Source organism: Cryptomeria japonica, chromosome 9 (assembly GCF_030272615.1).
Source record: "Cryptomeria japonica chromosome 9, Sugi_1.0, whole genome shotgun sequence".
Taxonomy (NCBI): Eukaryota; Viridiplantae; Streptophyta; class Pinopsida; order Cupressales; family Cupressaceae; genus Cryptomeria; species Cryptomeria japonica.
In genome coordinates, this window is record NC_081413.1 from 302518887 (window position 1) to 302536352 (window position 17466).

At 35.3% G+C, this 17466-nt stretch overlaps 1 protein-coding gene across 1 annotated transcript in view; it reads right to left on the bottom strand.

The window, feature by feature from the left end:
- The window catches only part of LOC131079588 (uncharacterized), a 194329-nt gene that overhangs the window by 148750 nt on the left and 28113 nt on the right, over window positions 1-17466 (bottom strand). The window contains exon 2 of the mRNA XM_058017580.2: window positions 4008-4097. Coding sequence (XP_057873563.2) covers window positions 4008-4097 — 90 coding nt within the window. The remainder of the gene's footprint in view (window positions 1-4007; window positions 4098-17466) is intronic.

Consider the following 17466-nt stretch of genomic DNA (forward strand, 5'->3'; position numbering starts at 1 on the left):
TCAAAACATATATCAAATCAATATCATTACCATTGCAATACTCCAAAACAAACAATACTGCATTTTCACATACACAGAACTCTGTGAATCAGCATAAGGGCAACTGTTTGACATGATTGCAACTTGGGGTAGCAAATTACACATACCAAGCATGTTGAAATACATTGTAACTTCATCAAACAACTTGTAAAAGATGGATTATTATGGTACAATATCTTCCAATGGAAAACCAAACTACAGAATTCTTACCAAGTTTTTGGGTTCAGGCAAACTTTTAAATTTTGGGATAAGCTTGGTGTAGTTAGTAGATTGACCATTAAGAAGAGCATTAAAGTAAATATCAAATAGTAATGGTCAATTAGTTATTAGTTGTAATCCTTAATAAAGGCATTCCAACTTTAGGATATACTTTATTTTTTATTTTCCTTTTGTATGTTCTTTTAATTTATCCCATCCTCATAATGTGAGTTGTCTCCCATATTTGTAATCCTTTATAAAAAGGTATTTCCTTCTTATTTATTTAATAAATATCGTGGCTATCTTTATGTGCTTGATTTCTATAATATTTAGGAGGCAATCTTTTTGGCATCTCTCCAAAAAATATGGAGTGCTTATCTAAAACTACTTGCACATCCAATGGTGTAAAAGCCTACCACAAATCCATCTGCCCCTTATCAAGCATCTTTTACTTTTTATCAAAGCTTCCCATTTGAAAAGACTTTGCATCAAACCTATTAGTTCAACTATACTACACTTTTAGTGAAAGCACATGAATAGCTCCTAGAAGTACATCTCAATTGTTCCCAATGTAGCAAGCCACTAAACTCTCAAAGCAATGTAACTGCATTCATGGAGATAGCAAACATAAGGCAATCTAGTTTGTAATCTCCCATGGAATTTTTTATGCCACTTCCTTGCCATCAAAACTTGTGCCTCTTCATCCTTGGCATGAAGTGCCTAGAGTTGTCAATCGAATTATTTGAGTAATGGTCTTACTCCAAATCAAGTCAAACCAAGAAGCTTTTTGTCCCCTAGAAAAAAAAATTCATCTTGATTTTTGTTGTGTGAAGCTTCATGTCCCAATAAATTCTTGAGGGAAGCTATTTCTTTAGCAATCCCCTACATTTTTTTTTTTCTAACAGTGTTAGGTAAAATTTTTAACCTGATCAATGACATTGGCATGACACACCCTTTGATAAATGTGATACGCTTTTGACCTGGAGCTATGAATCGGTGAGGTCACAAATGAGGGACCTCATCCCCATTTAACAAAGCTAAGGCTCAAACCCGCAAGCACATTGGATCATCGTAGGCACAAGTCTACAATCACAATGGCCCAATGGGGGTTTGAACCTTGGTTATCACAACAACAAGACCACCACTTAACCAACACCACAGCAATCCCTAGAATTGCTCTATCATCTATAACCTGATTTCCTCCTTAACATTGGCGGTTGCCTCATTTATTATGGTTATGGTATCAATCCACTTTACTAATGTATCATCTTTGTCAAGAGTCTTTCTAGTAGTATTTGAATTTCTTCCTTTGCCTCGTGTTGAAGCCCCCACCATGATGTGGCAAAATAATGTTGCAACAAATTACACAAAACAATTCAAATAATCTAAAAAAAATATTGTAACTTAGGCCTAGATCTCACTTTAAGAAAATCTCCAGAAATTTGCAGCCCTGAGAGCAATTCTTGTGGAAACACTGATTTTGCAATTGACTTCTTCAAATCGGCTTCAAATCACCTCAAATTTGGACTATAGTAACTTCAATATGTCCTTGATCAAGTCTCCAAAAATCAGGAAAAAATGGCCAATTTGCACCCTTGGGGTGAATTTGGTGGAAACCCTATTTTTGCATTAACTTCTTCAAATCAGCTTCACATGACCTCAAATTTGGACTATAGAAGCTTCAATACATCCTTGATAAACACTTACAAAATCAAGGGAAAAAATAAATAAATTGAGAGAGAGATCACTTCACAATCTGACCTCTTGCCTTGTTTCTTGCGTTCTAAATGCCAAGATCATGCTTAGATAATACTTGTAATAAAATGACTTCAACAATAAAACAAATCAACAGAAAATGCTTGGAAATATAATGGGAATGCTTGAAAATATAATGGGAATGCTTGGAAATACTTGATAATAATAAGCCACTTCAAAGAGGTGAACCTCAAAAAGTCTCCAACAAGAATAGAATTCTGAATATGATGATAATTATCTAGCCATTAGCTCCTATATATAGGCATACCATACTCATGCCTTGCATGCCTCCTGGGCCAACCTAACTACCTATATACAAATATCTAAACAATCATATAACTTAATCAAAGGTTATGCTAGCCACAAGTCAGCTATAAATAGCTTAATACAATCAATGGATTAAGGGTGTATCACTCACTACAACTAGTTATACATGTACAACATCAAAACCTTGGTGCCAAGGTTTCACAACCAAACACATAAGGCTTCTGTACCAAACGACATGGCCCCACACAAACAAACTTGCTCTAATACCATTTGTTGGAAAATGAATCCTCAAGGCAACCAGTAAGCTAGGATATTAGAAACCTTCACACTATGTGATCCAAATTATAATTATTTTTGTTGTAACAATTCATTTAGCAGCAAATAATAAAGAACATGAAATCAGACGAGGTTTTGAGTTGGAAATCTTAAAAAACAAACAAAAAACCACAAGGAAAAGGACAGTTACAATTGTATTAATCTAAAATAGACTCCAAGTACAATTAGTTTTTGCACCTTTCGTAGTCTGTAAACTATAGCATACATCCTCTACAATGACACTCACAACATTTCCACAACTTCAGGCAACAATGCATCATCAATCTATTCCATTTGTACCACAAAGAAGAAATAATCCTGAGATTACCATAGAAACCCAACCATCCCAATTTTTTAATCACTCACAGAATACAAACTATCATATAACCATATCATGACCATACCCTAACATCAGTATCTCAAATGTAACTACCCAAAATGAATAACCACCTCGAATGGCTAGATACTGCTGCACAAATTTGGTAAAAGGTTGTTTGCCCGAACACTTAAACTATCTACATGTCTTCTTGCACTACAACCAAAACTAAACTATAGCTTGTAGCAACAAAAACAAACTTTCTAACTGCTTGCTGTACTTTTGGTACCTCTAAAGTCTAAACATCCTTTAGAACACATGCATGTCCCCAACTATGGTCAAATGCACTTCAACACTGCCACATGTGCACCTACATTATTATGCATGCTCCAGCAACTCACTCAATTCATGATGCGGTGGCATGTTCTCTAGCAAACATCTTGCATTTCCCACCAGAGCAGCACCAAGCTATAATATACCTCCATGCCATCCCATTTAATGTTATCTTTCTTAGTTGAGAAAAATATCCAATTACAACGAAAAATAATTCAACAAAACCAGCAATCAAGAGAATTTCAATTAAGCTACATTAATCTTTTTCTCACCAGCGGTACTAAATAATACTAAGAACATTGATTAATAAAAAGGGCAAAAAGAAGATAATGACCACCTCAACCAACCTTCTTTGATCTTATCTTGAGTTTTTTATAATCAAATTTGATCTTTGCAAATAAAATCTTATTATACATTTACTTTCCCTTTTCTAAAATCGAATCTAGATATATGGTGGGAACATAACTCCTTTTCTTTTACATGTAAGAATATAGAGTTGCCTCCAGGAAATTAGATAGAATGCATTTCCTTCTAATCTCACCCATGTTGGTACCACAAGACAAAAGTTTCAAACGTTACACACAATGTTAGTAAACAGTATTATAAATTACTCAGAAGCATAAAATAATCAATTCACATTATCAAACATTCTGTGTTGCAAAATATTTCCATTAAGTAGACATGATAATAAAATTGCATTAAACTTTCACGAACAGTTAAACAAAGGTTTTTATAATGCAAATAATGTTGTAAATGTAGTAAGAATGGGTGGAGTTCACCTTACCTTTGTCTCACGAAGCACATCATCCACTGTCTGAGTTGTCCAGAGTCCAATTTCACCTTCAAGAAATGAGGATAGAGTAATCTTACCATTCTGCAAGGATGAATAAGTTAGATAAAACAATGTGTCCTAGGAAAAAAGAATACAGAACCGCAAAAGAAACAAATTTGAAATTGGTTGCCTAGTTTATATGTATATCACTGCTTTTTGTTGGGTTATGCCATACAGCCAGCTTTAATATAGAAAATAAAGTCAATATGCAACCGAGGAGTAATCTTGCCATTCTGCAATTATGGAATAGTTAGATAATACAATGGATCCTAGATAAAAGAAATACAGATCTGAAAAAGAAACAAATGGGTTGCCTAGTTTATGTCTACACCACAGTTTTTTGTTGGGTTATGCTGTACAACCAATTTTAATATATAGAAAAAAAATTTAAATCAAAATGTAACAGAAGGAATAATTTCATACAAAGCTATGTTCCATAGAGTTTCTGGGATGGAGATGGCAAGGGAGGAAGGGATGCATTTCTAGGACGACTGGAATGGATGGTGTTGGCTCCTCATTTTAATGTGTCTCTTTTCTCTGTGTTTTGCTCCCATTTGTGTATTTGACCCTATCCACAATTTCACCCAATGTTGATAACCAGTCTGAGAAATCTTTAATAGCATCCCCGTGTTTAATATTGTCCAAGGATGTTGATTCAAAGAATTTTATACTTAAAATCCTTACTAAAATTTGTTTGGGGGTACTTTTTGTTCAATTCCTTGTGATATGGCCCTTCCCTAGATGATATAATAGAACATTTTGAGATTTCAGACTTGCTCATTCCAACATGCCTTTCCTCCAAAACCTCATATCCCTTCAATTTTGGGATTCTAGACTTGCTCATCCCAATACCCCAGCATGCCTTTCCTCCAAACCCCACTTTTCCTTCAATTTCAAGATTTTGGACTTACTCATCCCAACATCCTAGCATGGCTTTCCTCCAAACCATCCTTTACCCTTCAATTTCGAGATTTAGAACTTACACATCCTCGCATGATATTTCAAGATATTGAGATGTTTTTTACCTTCTTCCCCCTTTGACATGAAAGTCTCAAAACTCCATCATTTGAACAAAAAACCCTACCTCTTCCCTACACAACCCAAGATGTCATTAATGCTCTCAAAATGAATACAATTCAACAAATGAAGACTCTCAAATGCCTTGTGATACCTATTGGCCCCTTTGAGACATGATTGGTCTACAAAAGCATATTGTTGCTAATATAAAGGGCATGGTGTAGAGCCCCTCCCCGATCAAGCTCCGGTTAACTCAGTTGACCATGGTTGACCTTACTAATAAATGATAAAATTCAATAGGGTGGGCTATGTTAGACGGATAGATCGGTGAGAAAAGTAATGGAACCAGGTTACGGAATCATTTCACCTTGAGGTGTACTTTTTGATGTGTAATAGATACATAACTCTATATGATTCTAGGATAGGATAACTTTGAGATGATGTATGTCATTATTGGATTTGAAGGAGTTTACTATGATGATAGAAATAAGATGCATGTCTTATGTATGGATCAAATTATGAGGATTATGATAATTGCTTATGTGGATTTATTTGGATATATGATATATCGATTTGTTTAAATGTAAATTGTATGCAGAGTGTTGGATGTGTATTCTTATTCAGGGGTTTAATATTATATGAGGTTATTTGGAATTACTAATGTGTAATTGAGATGCGCAGGAAAATTATCCATGTGACCATGGAAACATTATGGAGAACCAAACCTAGACCTATGTACGTTCGTAAAGCCAGGGGTTGTCTATTTGGAGAGACAACACCCCGTATGTATCGTATTTTATTTGTGAAAGTAAATGTTGCATGTGTTGAATGATATTTATTGATTTATTTAAATCCAACAAGAGACAATTTCCATGTGTAATTTTGTAATGTATTTTATTGTGTCACTTGACACGTGTTGATTTATGTCTTGAATTTTGACTTGTCTCTTGAAGGGAGTTGTTCAACTATAGCTTTTTCAAAACATTTGAATGTGGTTCTAAATTTTCCTTGGGTAGAAAGTCTTTGGAGTGGTCAACACAAGTTGGACCCGAAATTTAACTTCAGATGGGTTTATAAGGGGTCAAATGGACTCCTAGGGGTAGTTTAAAGGTGTTTCCTAAAGCCCATAAGGTATACCTATGAGTTGGAGTGTTTTTAGGCATGTGTCTACTCCTTTGTGACTGTTGAGTCATCCCAAAAAGTGGGTTTTCTAAGATGTGCGAAAATTCAAAATTAGAAGGTGCCATCTAGGTTAGATAACCTTCCCTTTTGATGAGAGATCCTTTTTGATCTTTTACTTTTTTTTTCCTTTTTCAGTTTTAGAAACCTGTGAAAACTCTCACTGAGGGCTTCTTAGGCAAGAATGAGAGATTTTGTGGGTAATCACCCACTCTCCATTTTTGGAGACTATGCATTTTGAAAAGCTTGGTTTTTGGATTCGAAATTTTGGCTAAGTGTGGAAGGAAGATTTGTGGATTTGGGCTGCTCATCCTCAAACTAGTCCTAGCATACTTTTGGGCAGATTGAAGGTTGGTTCACCTCTTTGTTTTTACGTTGCATGTTTATGTTGAAAAGATTGCTTGTATGTAGAGATTGGTTTCTTGTATTTTCCCTTTGTGAAAATTATTTTGTGTTCTATCTTTTATTTTCTTGTATGCATTTTCTGTGTATTGGGGGTAACCAAGGCCTTCTACTCTTGGGAGAGTAAGATGGTCTTGCGGGTGGTAGAAGTTTGACAGCCCTCGAGTGAGAGACTCTCTTTATGAGAGCGAGCTCAACGGGTGTATTTGTGACCCTTGCTACATGGCCTGGTTTGTGCATTTGGGGGTCATAAGGGGAGAAAGTATGGCATAGATGCCTTGGGGGGCATAAGGAATGAGGGGTTAATGATCTTATGAAATAACTTTGTTTTCCATGAGGTGGCATTGTGTTCTACCATTCTTGCAGTCTCCTCAGGGTATTTGGTCCACTACCACCCGTGTAAAATCATCATATTTTGTGATGAAGTGTAGCCTTGGTTGGGAAAGTGTTTGCTATATGTTTTCCCTTGCTTGTTGTGTTTGCATGTCTGTAACCTGTCTAGGGCTTGGTTCTCCAAGCTCAAGGGTGGCTTCTAATAAGCCTAGGCTGGGAGGTGAGCACTCCATCGTCATAGCCAATGATTTATTTGCAGGTTGTTTGGAAGAAAAGAAAAGGACAAGTAGAAGTTGCTGGATTTATTTGTTTGTGGAAAAAGATTTGAAAATGGAATATTTTATATTTTTTTTTTAGTTGCAGCAATGTAAAGGAAACTATATGTTGTATCTATTTTGAAAGGAAATGTATCTATTTTATTTAAAGTCCTCATTTAATAGAAATGAGGGACTAGTTTGGGTATCTCACCCTCTTGTAATGTTGACTATATTGTACTTTAAAAATGCCTTAATTATATGCATTATTTCTGTTAAATTAGTATTGCATAAATGAAATATTCTGTTGGGCTTTAGCTATGAAATGTTCTTAAAATATTAATGGTTGTATGCATCTTACTTTAGAAATCTAAAAGTTCAGTTTACCCCCCTTAAGCATTTGGATTATTGGAAAGGAATAAAATAGGAAAGCTTGCATGTTAGTAAAAGAAAAATTAAGCATTTAGTCCCAATCATTTATTCTAAAATACATATCATGGTTCAAATAATTTACATGCATATCTCTAAGGCTAAATTTAAATGATTCTAGATTAATATAGCTGTTGTTTAATTTTATTTAAATCTGTCATATACTTATTTGCAGAAAGTAAAATCTAAAGTTAAATAGTCTATCTAATTTAAACAAAAACATATTTATATAGTTGTTGTATAAATTTATTGAATTTTGTTAATTAATTATTTGCAGGAAATAAATCTAAGGATATAGTTTATCTCAGATTTTAGCAACATGGAAATTAAAATAAAGAAAAAAAATATACATTGATTTAAATCAGAATATTTTAATCAATCAGTTTAAAAAGTTTCAAAAAAAAATATAATATCTATATTTTTGCATAGTAGAGTTAGCCTAGTTTTCAAAAGCATCTAATATATATATATATATATATAAATACTACATTTATATATTTTAAAAAAAGTGTTTATATATATATATATATATTTTAATTAAAAAAAATATATATATATATCAAAAAAAAATATGCATGAGAAAAGGGGAGCCTCAGCCCTGCGAGTCCCTGTTGGGCGGCCCCTCCGCACTGTGGGCAGCGACCGTAGCCGCCACTGTGGGCCGCAACCCACAGTGGGGAGGCTTCGCCCCCCCCTGTGGGCGGCGCCCCATGGCGGCAACACTGCCGAGCTGCGGGCCGCGTCCCTGTGGGGAGACCCCCCCCCCCCCCCTTCTTGTGTCCACTCCTCCATGGCCGCCATTCTTCCTCGTTCGGCCCTGCAACTCAAAGAAAAAAAAGAATTATAAAAGCCCTAACCCAAAATTTGGGGTTAGGGCAAGTATTGAAGTTTTTTTAAAAATATAGGGCATTTTTATAATAATAAAATTAGGGTTCATGGATATATTGATAATAGTGTATGTTTTAAAAAAAAAAGAATATCCTCACATATAAATATATAGGTGTTTAATAGATATATATGTATATATATAAATATAATCATATGTATTTTGATAAATATACATATATATATTTATATATAGTATAGAATATGAATGTATGGGACAAATTGTGGATTTATTTATTTTATTAGGTGTTTATAGTTTATATATGTTTTAAAATAAACATATGGGTATATTTAAAAATGTGGTTTTAAAATTTATATTATTATGGAGTTTAATCTTTTAGGATTAATTGACCCTTTAGTTGAATTAGTTAACTCCATTTTAATTATTGTTAAAATAAAATTTAGGCATTAATAAATCTAAGTGCTAGGACTAATTTAATTAGTTCCTAAAAGCAATTAATGATTATTGGAGAATAATATTATCTTCGTCAATTATTTTAGAGAGTTTTGTTTAAATTAAGTTATTGATTAACATTGATGAGATAATAAAATTATTCTTTTAGAATTCCGCATTTTATTTAATTTATTTTCACTTACTAGAGTTAGTGGTTAGAGTTAACTCAAACATAGTCAAGACAAAACTTGATAGTGCGTCTCGTATTAGCAACATTTAATGTTATTAGGTTGTTATTTAATGTTAATAGTCAAAGTGATAGGATTAATTTATTAGTCCCAAAAAAAAAACAATTAATGGTTATTGGGGATTAATATTAACTTTGTCTGTTAACTTAGAGATTATTGCGTAAATGAGTTTATTTATTTATTAAATGGTGAGATTATAATAATTTCTTTGGAAAAGGATATCGTGGTGGAATTATATATTTTTGAAAATAAGTCCAAGACCTTGATCTTGCGAACTCATTTAGCCTAGATGGAATCTTATACTAAATAAAGCGATTAACATTTTAACATTTGACACTTCAATTTTCAATTGCTCGATTAATTAGAATTATTACGTTAAAATCATTTTAATAATTAATTTATAGACGCAAGATTTAATCAATTTATAAAGGGAGGATGTATTATCACAGATGAAGGAAACTTGTTAGGATATAAATAATTATTATTGAATCTAATAATTATATTAATGCCTATTAGTAGAAGTCGATCTAATTAAGGATTATAATTTGTAACCGTAATAAAAGGGACATTCGATGTGAATATATTATTGTCCCTTTAAAAATCATTTTGTTCCGTTTGATTATAGGAGTTATCGTAAACTGATATGTTAGGAATATCCTGACTTTGTTGTATAGGAGTTTTATAGAAACCTAAGGCTTCTAGATAATTTTGTTCTATTCAACGCTCACGTTAGAAAAACATTTTATTATAATTTAAAATTCTGCTTGGAACAACCTGTTAAGTTGTCACATCTAATTAAACATGGTTTGCATATAATTAAGTGTATCAAAAAACAGTTGTTGTGTGTTTTTGCCCAAAAGTTTGGGCATGACACATGGTTTCAAGTGTATGGCCATGTTTAGGTGCTACAAACAGACGTGGGCGGCATGAGCAATCACAAACAACCATGGTTCTTCCCCCAAGATTGCTTGATGATATTGGAAGACACATTTGCAAATTTTCAATGAGGAAACCGAGCAAATCAAAAGAAGAAATTGCAGCAAACCCCTAGATTTCAACTTCCAACTCTGGGTAAAGGTATGTTAGCATCGTAATGATCTAGGTTCATCCCAAATTTGTAATGAATCTATTGTAACCTCTAAAGAACGAGCTTAAAGCACGCAATTGACCTTGATTAAGTGTCTCCATATGCATTATGTTCATTCACAAATGTATCTTTGATTAGTTGGCCCGTTCATTCAAGGATGTATCTTTGATTAGTTGGCCAGTCAGATGACTATAAAATCCTTGCAAAGTTTTTGTAAGGTATCTTTTCAAATGTATGTGCAGAATACAGTTTGCTTATGCATTCTAAAAGATATACTCTTCAAGATATCTTCATTAAGGTGTCACAAAGTGGTTTCAATCATTGCCTTTTTATAATATGAATTTGTGACTCTAGTGCTCAACTAGATTCAAACATTAGTCTACCATTGGCTCCACCTCTCATCATCCAATACACCAAAAACAAATTAACATGAACATGTTTTCATTTGTGTATATTTTGTTTGTTTCAACTTCAATGTCTAAAAATGCATAGCAATAGGGGTTGTTATATCCTATGTTACCAGGTCCTTCCCTTGCAACCTCGGGTCTTGGTCCAGTTCTTACTAGGTTTTGGTCCTGGTCCTGGTCCAATCCTATGTGAGTTCGGCCAGGGTTCTACCCAAGTGAACCCGAGCCTAATTTCACCTCCAGATGTGTCCAGCCAGCGAATTTGAATGGTTTTTAAATTAATTTTACTTATTGTAAGGTATCCATCTACAACAATGGTAAAAAAAAATTCAAAATCATGGCATCAAGGAATAATCACTGGGTTGCTATAAACAAAATGGAAGGTCTAATATAAATCATAAATACTTGCATATTCAATTCTCAATCTCTAATGTTATCCAATTTATAACAATGCATGAAACATGTTTATCATTGTTAAGGACAATGGATTGTGTCTGCAAGAGTATCAAATGACTACCCTCGGCACTCTATCAAGTGTGTAGGGGCAGTGATCTATAGATAATAGTGAGAAAAGGTTAGAACCATGTTAAAATCTTTGGACCAATTCATTACTTTAAGGATACCTTGAGCATTATACAAATTCTTGGCACACTTCAAGGTCCTATAAACTCAAAAAGAAGCAGTCTTAATATGCATAAAGATCTTGTGATAAGTGTTGAACACAAATGGACCACTAAGAGGGGGGGTGAATCAGTGGTAATTAAAAAACTTGAACTCGCTGTATGAATTAAAACATTAATAACATGAGTCAAGATATTATGAGCAGAGATATTAAACACATTCATACACGACAAACCCATAACATAAGATATACAAGGAAAACCCACAGTGGGGAAAAACCTCGGTGAGAAATGCTGCTAGAGTATACTGCTCTAATCTAGCCTTACAATGAAAATACTTTGGGTACAACGTTTATGGGCACCAACCCAAAGGAGAACCAACCCCCTATCTGAGCACCAACTCAGACGATTACAATAAGTAAATATTCAATTACAAATAAGCACCATGTTACAAATGAAGTTTTGTAACTCACAATTGTTCTGCACTTGAGATTGACTTGATTCTTTTCTACTCACAAGCTTTGTCCTCTGCTCTCTGATCTTCGTTATCAATCTTTGTTCTCTGCTCTTTGTCCTCTTCTAGTCTCTGCAAACAGCTCTTTATTTTCTGCTCTAATCATTCCTCCTTCTCTGCCTCTCACAGTGTATATAACCCACTGTGTTATCTGCCTCGGCTCTGCACTCTCTGGTCACTAGTCTCTGCTTTTCACGGCTGCATTCTGCTATCTCTGCTTTTGCTTTCAACTCCCTCTTATATCCCCTTCACATCTGATCATTCTACCTGCAATCTCTTTCTGCAGTGTTATGCTTGCACTTGCATCATGTTATAGTTATACACACCTGCGGGAATTGCTTCTCTGCTACCTCTTCTCTTTTTTCTATTTTGTAACCTTTGTTTTGTAGAGTTGCTTCACCTGCTTGCTTGCCACTCACTCTTCTCACACATTCAACTACTACTCACATCCACTTTTCTTCCTTGGTGGTCAATTGCGTACTCCAAAGATTTTCCCTCCAAAAAGGAAAATAAAAAAACAATGTCTTGAGCCGCTAAATAATCTTTCTTATCTATTTTTCTCAGTCTGGCAACAATCCACAATTAATGGTGTCTTCCTTCTTCTTTTAGTAACCTCTGCTATTTTGTTTGACCTAGAACACAATCCCCATACTGGAAATGATCAATGAACTGCAGCTCCATTTTTTTATATTTTGTGGTCAAACTAAAAATCTTCTTGAGCCACTAAATCATCCACCTTGTCACTTCATTTCAGTCTGCAGCCGTCCATATTAAATGCAGCCTTCCTTCTTTACCCAGCTATCTCTACAATCTGGTTTTGCTTTAACACGCAATCTCAATTCTGGAAAATGATCGATTAACTGCAATACTATTCAGCATTAACTCCATTTCTTGTTTGTTGTTCTGAATACAAATATCTCCGTATGTTCTTGCCTTCATGGACCGGTCAAATGTTTTGTCCAAAAAGGATCCATATGTTGCTTAGCCACATGGTGGTTGGTGGAACCCATCAACATATCCATCTGCTCACAAAAAGGTCCATGTGTGGAAGAATTCCACGTTGGATTCACGGGTTGCGCTGACGTGTTCCACAGATTGACTAACACACGTGTTATGTGTTCTCACGAAAACTTCCTTCCTACAAGCTGGTGGGATGACGCACCTTCTTTTCCATTTTGATTATCCCATCGGATCATCTTTCCCAAGTCCTTGCTGCGGGGTGGTGAGGCATGTCAAACTTTTCTTTACCTTTTTACCCCACGGGGTCTCTTGTTTTCGGTCTTCCCTACTGCGGGATAGCGGGGTGCTTTGTATTTCTTTTGTTTATTTTGCCCCGCGTGGTCACTCTTCTTCAGATCTCCACAATGCGGGATAGCTGGGAGCCTCATTTTCTTCTATGTATTTTACCCTACAGGCCCAATACTCTCCAAGCTTCATCGTTGCAGGATAGTGGGGCACCTCTATCCTCTTTAATATTTTTACCCCGCGCGACCATCACTTTTCATTTTTTCACGCCGCGGGGTAGCGGGGGACGCCATTTGCTTTGCTTTTATGTTACCCCACAGGGTCACTTTTCTTCCACCCTTCATGTTGTGGGATAGCGGAGGACGCATAACCATCATGTTATTTACATCCCCGTCGCAGTTTAGCATTACCCCGCAGAGAATTTTGTCTGAGATCTTCCTTGGTGCTAGATGGCAGGGCAGCATAACCATCATGTTATTGACATTTTTGTCGCAACACCCTGCAGGGAATTATCTTAGGTCTTCCTTGTTGCAAGATGGCAGGGGAACTAATCTATCGTGTTATTTGTAAATGATGTTCAATTTACATTCAATATGCAAGTTATATTCTACATCATATTATCTTGTTTTATGTATTCCTGATTTAAGATATAAATCTGACTATCTTCTTTTGTATGGTAGGTGAGAGGAGCATTTATAAATTTCGATGTCCTTTCTCACAAATACCATTTGGTATATATATATATATATATATACTGGTTGGCATCGATTGTTAATATGCACCGTGACCGATCAAGGCATTGCTTGATCGTGCCCCTTTGCTAATTATATTAATAACAAACGGTGCATATTAACAATCGATGCCAACCGGTATATATTATACCTTAACAACCGATAACTATCGGTGTATGCTTAACTTTAACAGCCCGACGGTAATCGGTGCTTCTTTTTCATGCCACCCGATATTAATCGGCGCACATATAACCCGATATCAATCGGTGTTAGTTTATATTAACACCCGATACTAATCGGTGTTTGATTAATTCGATTAATCATTTATTTACTATTAATTATGTTAACCAATATAAATCGGAATGCATTAGCATGATTTAGTAATCGGTGAACATAAATAATGATATAGGATGATTATCGATATTAAGCATTTGATCGAACTAAATAGATTAATTATATGCAAATGAAGAATGGTTATCAAATGAAAGATTAATTGCTTGAAGGTTTTCATCATAAATATTGATATGATAAATAATTGAATGAGAGACTTCATTTATCTCTCATTCAATCATTTATCTTACCGAAATTAACACTCCCTCTTAGCTAGGTAAGATAAATGCAAACAATATATTCAAGCATCACTATTCAAATGATAGTTAGCATTCTTTACTCAATCTGACACTCTAGAAGATCATATCACCTAATCACATGATATGAAGTATCACCTAAACACGTGATACAAATGTCCATCACGTCAATCTTGTGATGACAAGATATCACTTAAGCATGTGATATCAGTATTGCCTAAACACGCAATACTTAAGGATAATCATATGAGAAGGATTAGCTTCTCATCTTATCCAAGTTGTGATATGTGCACTAACACTTTATACAAATGTTTTATCACAACACAATCATGGCACATCCATGACACACCAGAGATCCAACATGATAACTGGTTTGGACATTATAAGATCATCACCTTATAATGTCTCCATACAAGTGTTCATTATCTTGAGAGATCGTCACCTCTTAGATAAGAACTCAGAGGATAAAAATCCAAAATGTCCTATCATGACAAAGAAGTTTACACATTAAACATCTTATTGATATGTAAATACAAATTACAAAGCAAATTACCTTTCTATCATACCTAAACCTTTTCTGAAGTGATCAACCTTCACCCTGGAAAGAGGTTTGGTCAGAATATCTGCCGTTTGACCTCCTATACAAACATTTTTGTCTACCATATCTCGCACATAGTGATATGGGATCTCAATATGCTTGGATCTGTCATGGAACACTAGGTTAACTGAAAGTTTTATGCAGCTCTGATTGTCACGATGTATAATGGTGGGTTTCATAGGTTCTCCAAGCAACCCCACAAGCAACTTTCTAAGCCATACTGCCTCTCGAGCAGCCATAGAAGCTGCAACGTATTCTGCCTCGATGGAGCTTTGAGCTACAGAGGACTGCTTCCTGCTGATCCAAGATATCATGGTTGAACCCAGACTGAAGCAACACCCTAAGGTGCTTTTTCTGTCAATTACACTTCCAACCCAATCTGAATCTATAAATCCATGTAGGTTTATGTCAACTTTCTCATATTTGAGACCAAGGTTTAGAGTACCTTGTAGGTATCTCATGATGTGCTTTACTGCAACCAGGTGTATCTCCTTAGGTTCACACATGAACTGACTTAAGACATTAACTGCATAACAGATATCTAGCCTTGTATTCACCAGGTACATCAGGGACCCAATCATCTATCTGTATTGAGTAGAGTCAATGGGTTGTGACTCTGTTGCTGCTTCTTTAAGTTTATGTAGATTGGTTTCCATAGGCGAGGTCATGGGCCTGCAGTTTAGCATTCTGAATCTCTTCAATATATCCAAGGTATACTTTCCTTGGTTTCGTATAATGTTGTCAGAAATTTGCCATACTTCCAATCCTAGGAAGTAATGAAGGAGTCCTAAGTCCTTCATATCAAATTCTTTGGATAGATCTTTCTTGCATTGATCTATAAGATGATCGTTTCCTGTGATTAATAAGTCATCAACATATAAAATCAACATTAGCATATCACCTTTATTTCTTTTGTAGTAGAGATTAGGATCTACATCATTTTTAGAGAAGCCTAGTCCTGAGAGATAGGTGTCAATTCTTTCATACCAGGCCCTGGGAGCCTGTTTAAGCCCATAGAGAGCTTTCTTGAGTCTGCACACATGAGACTCTGCATCATAAATTTCAAACCCTTCAAGTTGCTCTAGGTAGACTTCTTCTGAGATCTCACCATTTAGAAATGTTGTCTTAACATCCATCTAGTGTACCTTCCACCCCTTAGCTGTTGCAATGGCTAATACAGCTCTTACTGATGTATATCTGGCAACAGGTGCAAAAGTTTCTTCATAATCTATTCCTTCTCTTTGAGAGAACCCTCTAGCTACAAATCTAGCCTTGTGTTTTTCAATACTCCCGTCTGCAGCATGTTTGATCTTAAAAAACCATTTAGATGAAACCACAGATTTCTTAGTTGGCCTAGGAACAATCTCCCAAACATCATTTTTCATAATGGACTGATACTCTTCAGACATGGCATCCTTCCATACTTGATGTTCAAGAGCCTCCGATACATTGTTTGGTTCGGCTTAAGAGAGATCATTCATAAGGGCAACATAGCTAGTGAATTTGTTAGGCCTTTTGCTTTCCCTGAAGGTTCCTGGAGGATCAACAAATTTCTGAGCTTCTACTACAGTTTTGGTGGCCCATAGTGGTCTTTTCTTGAGGTTTTCTCTAGGTGGACTTTGAGTTTCACTTATAGTTTCCTCAGGATTCTCCCTCTGAAGCTCAGGAGTAGGATCTCTATCTATGCTAGGGGTGGGGATATAGACTTCAAGGTCTAGAGAGCTTTGAGCTCTTTTGAAAGCTAAGTCTTCTTCAAAGATCACATCCCTGCTTAATTCAATATTCTTTTGACCAGGTATATAGATTCTGTAAGCCTTGGAGGTTTCACTATATCCTACAAAGATTCCCCTTTTTCCAGAAGGCTCTAGTTTTAATCTTTTCTCCTTAGGTACATGAATATAGACAGGGCATCCAAATATCCTAAGGTGGCTAATATCAAGTTTTGATTTAGTAAAGACTTCCTCAGGGGTCTTATCTTCAAGATGAGAGTGGGGACATCTGTTTTGAATATATATAGCAGTGCTAGTTGCTTTTGCCCAAAGATTGATATTTAGATTCTGATCAAGAATCATAGCTTTGGTAGCTTCAACGATTGTCCTATTTTTCCTTTCAGCTATCCCATTTTGTTGAGGGTTATAAGGTATTGTTAACTCCCTCTTAATCCCTGAATTTTTACAAAACTCTTTAAATAATTCTGATGTGTATTCCCCCACATTGTCAGTTCTTAGGGTTTTAATTTTATTTCCTGAGTAGTTCTCTGTTAGTGATTTGAATTCTTTAAACCTATTAAGGATCTCTTATGATTCTTTACTTTTCAGAAAGTAGATCCAAGTTTTCCTAGAGTAGTCATCAACAAATATTACATAATACAGAAATCCCCCCAATGAAGGTACGGACATAGGTCCACATACATCAGAATGAACTAACTCTAAAATTTTACTTGTTTTGCTAGTAGTATTCTGAAAAGCACCCTTAGTATTT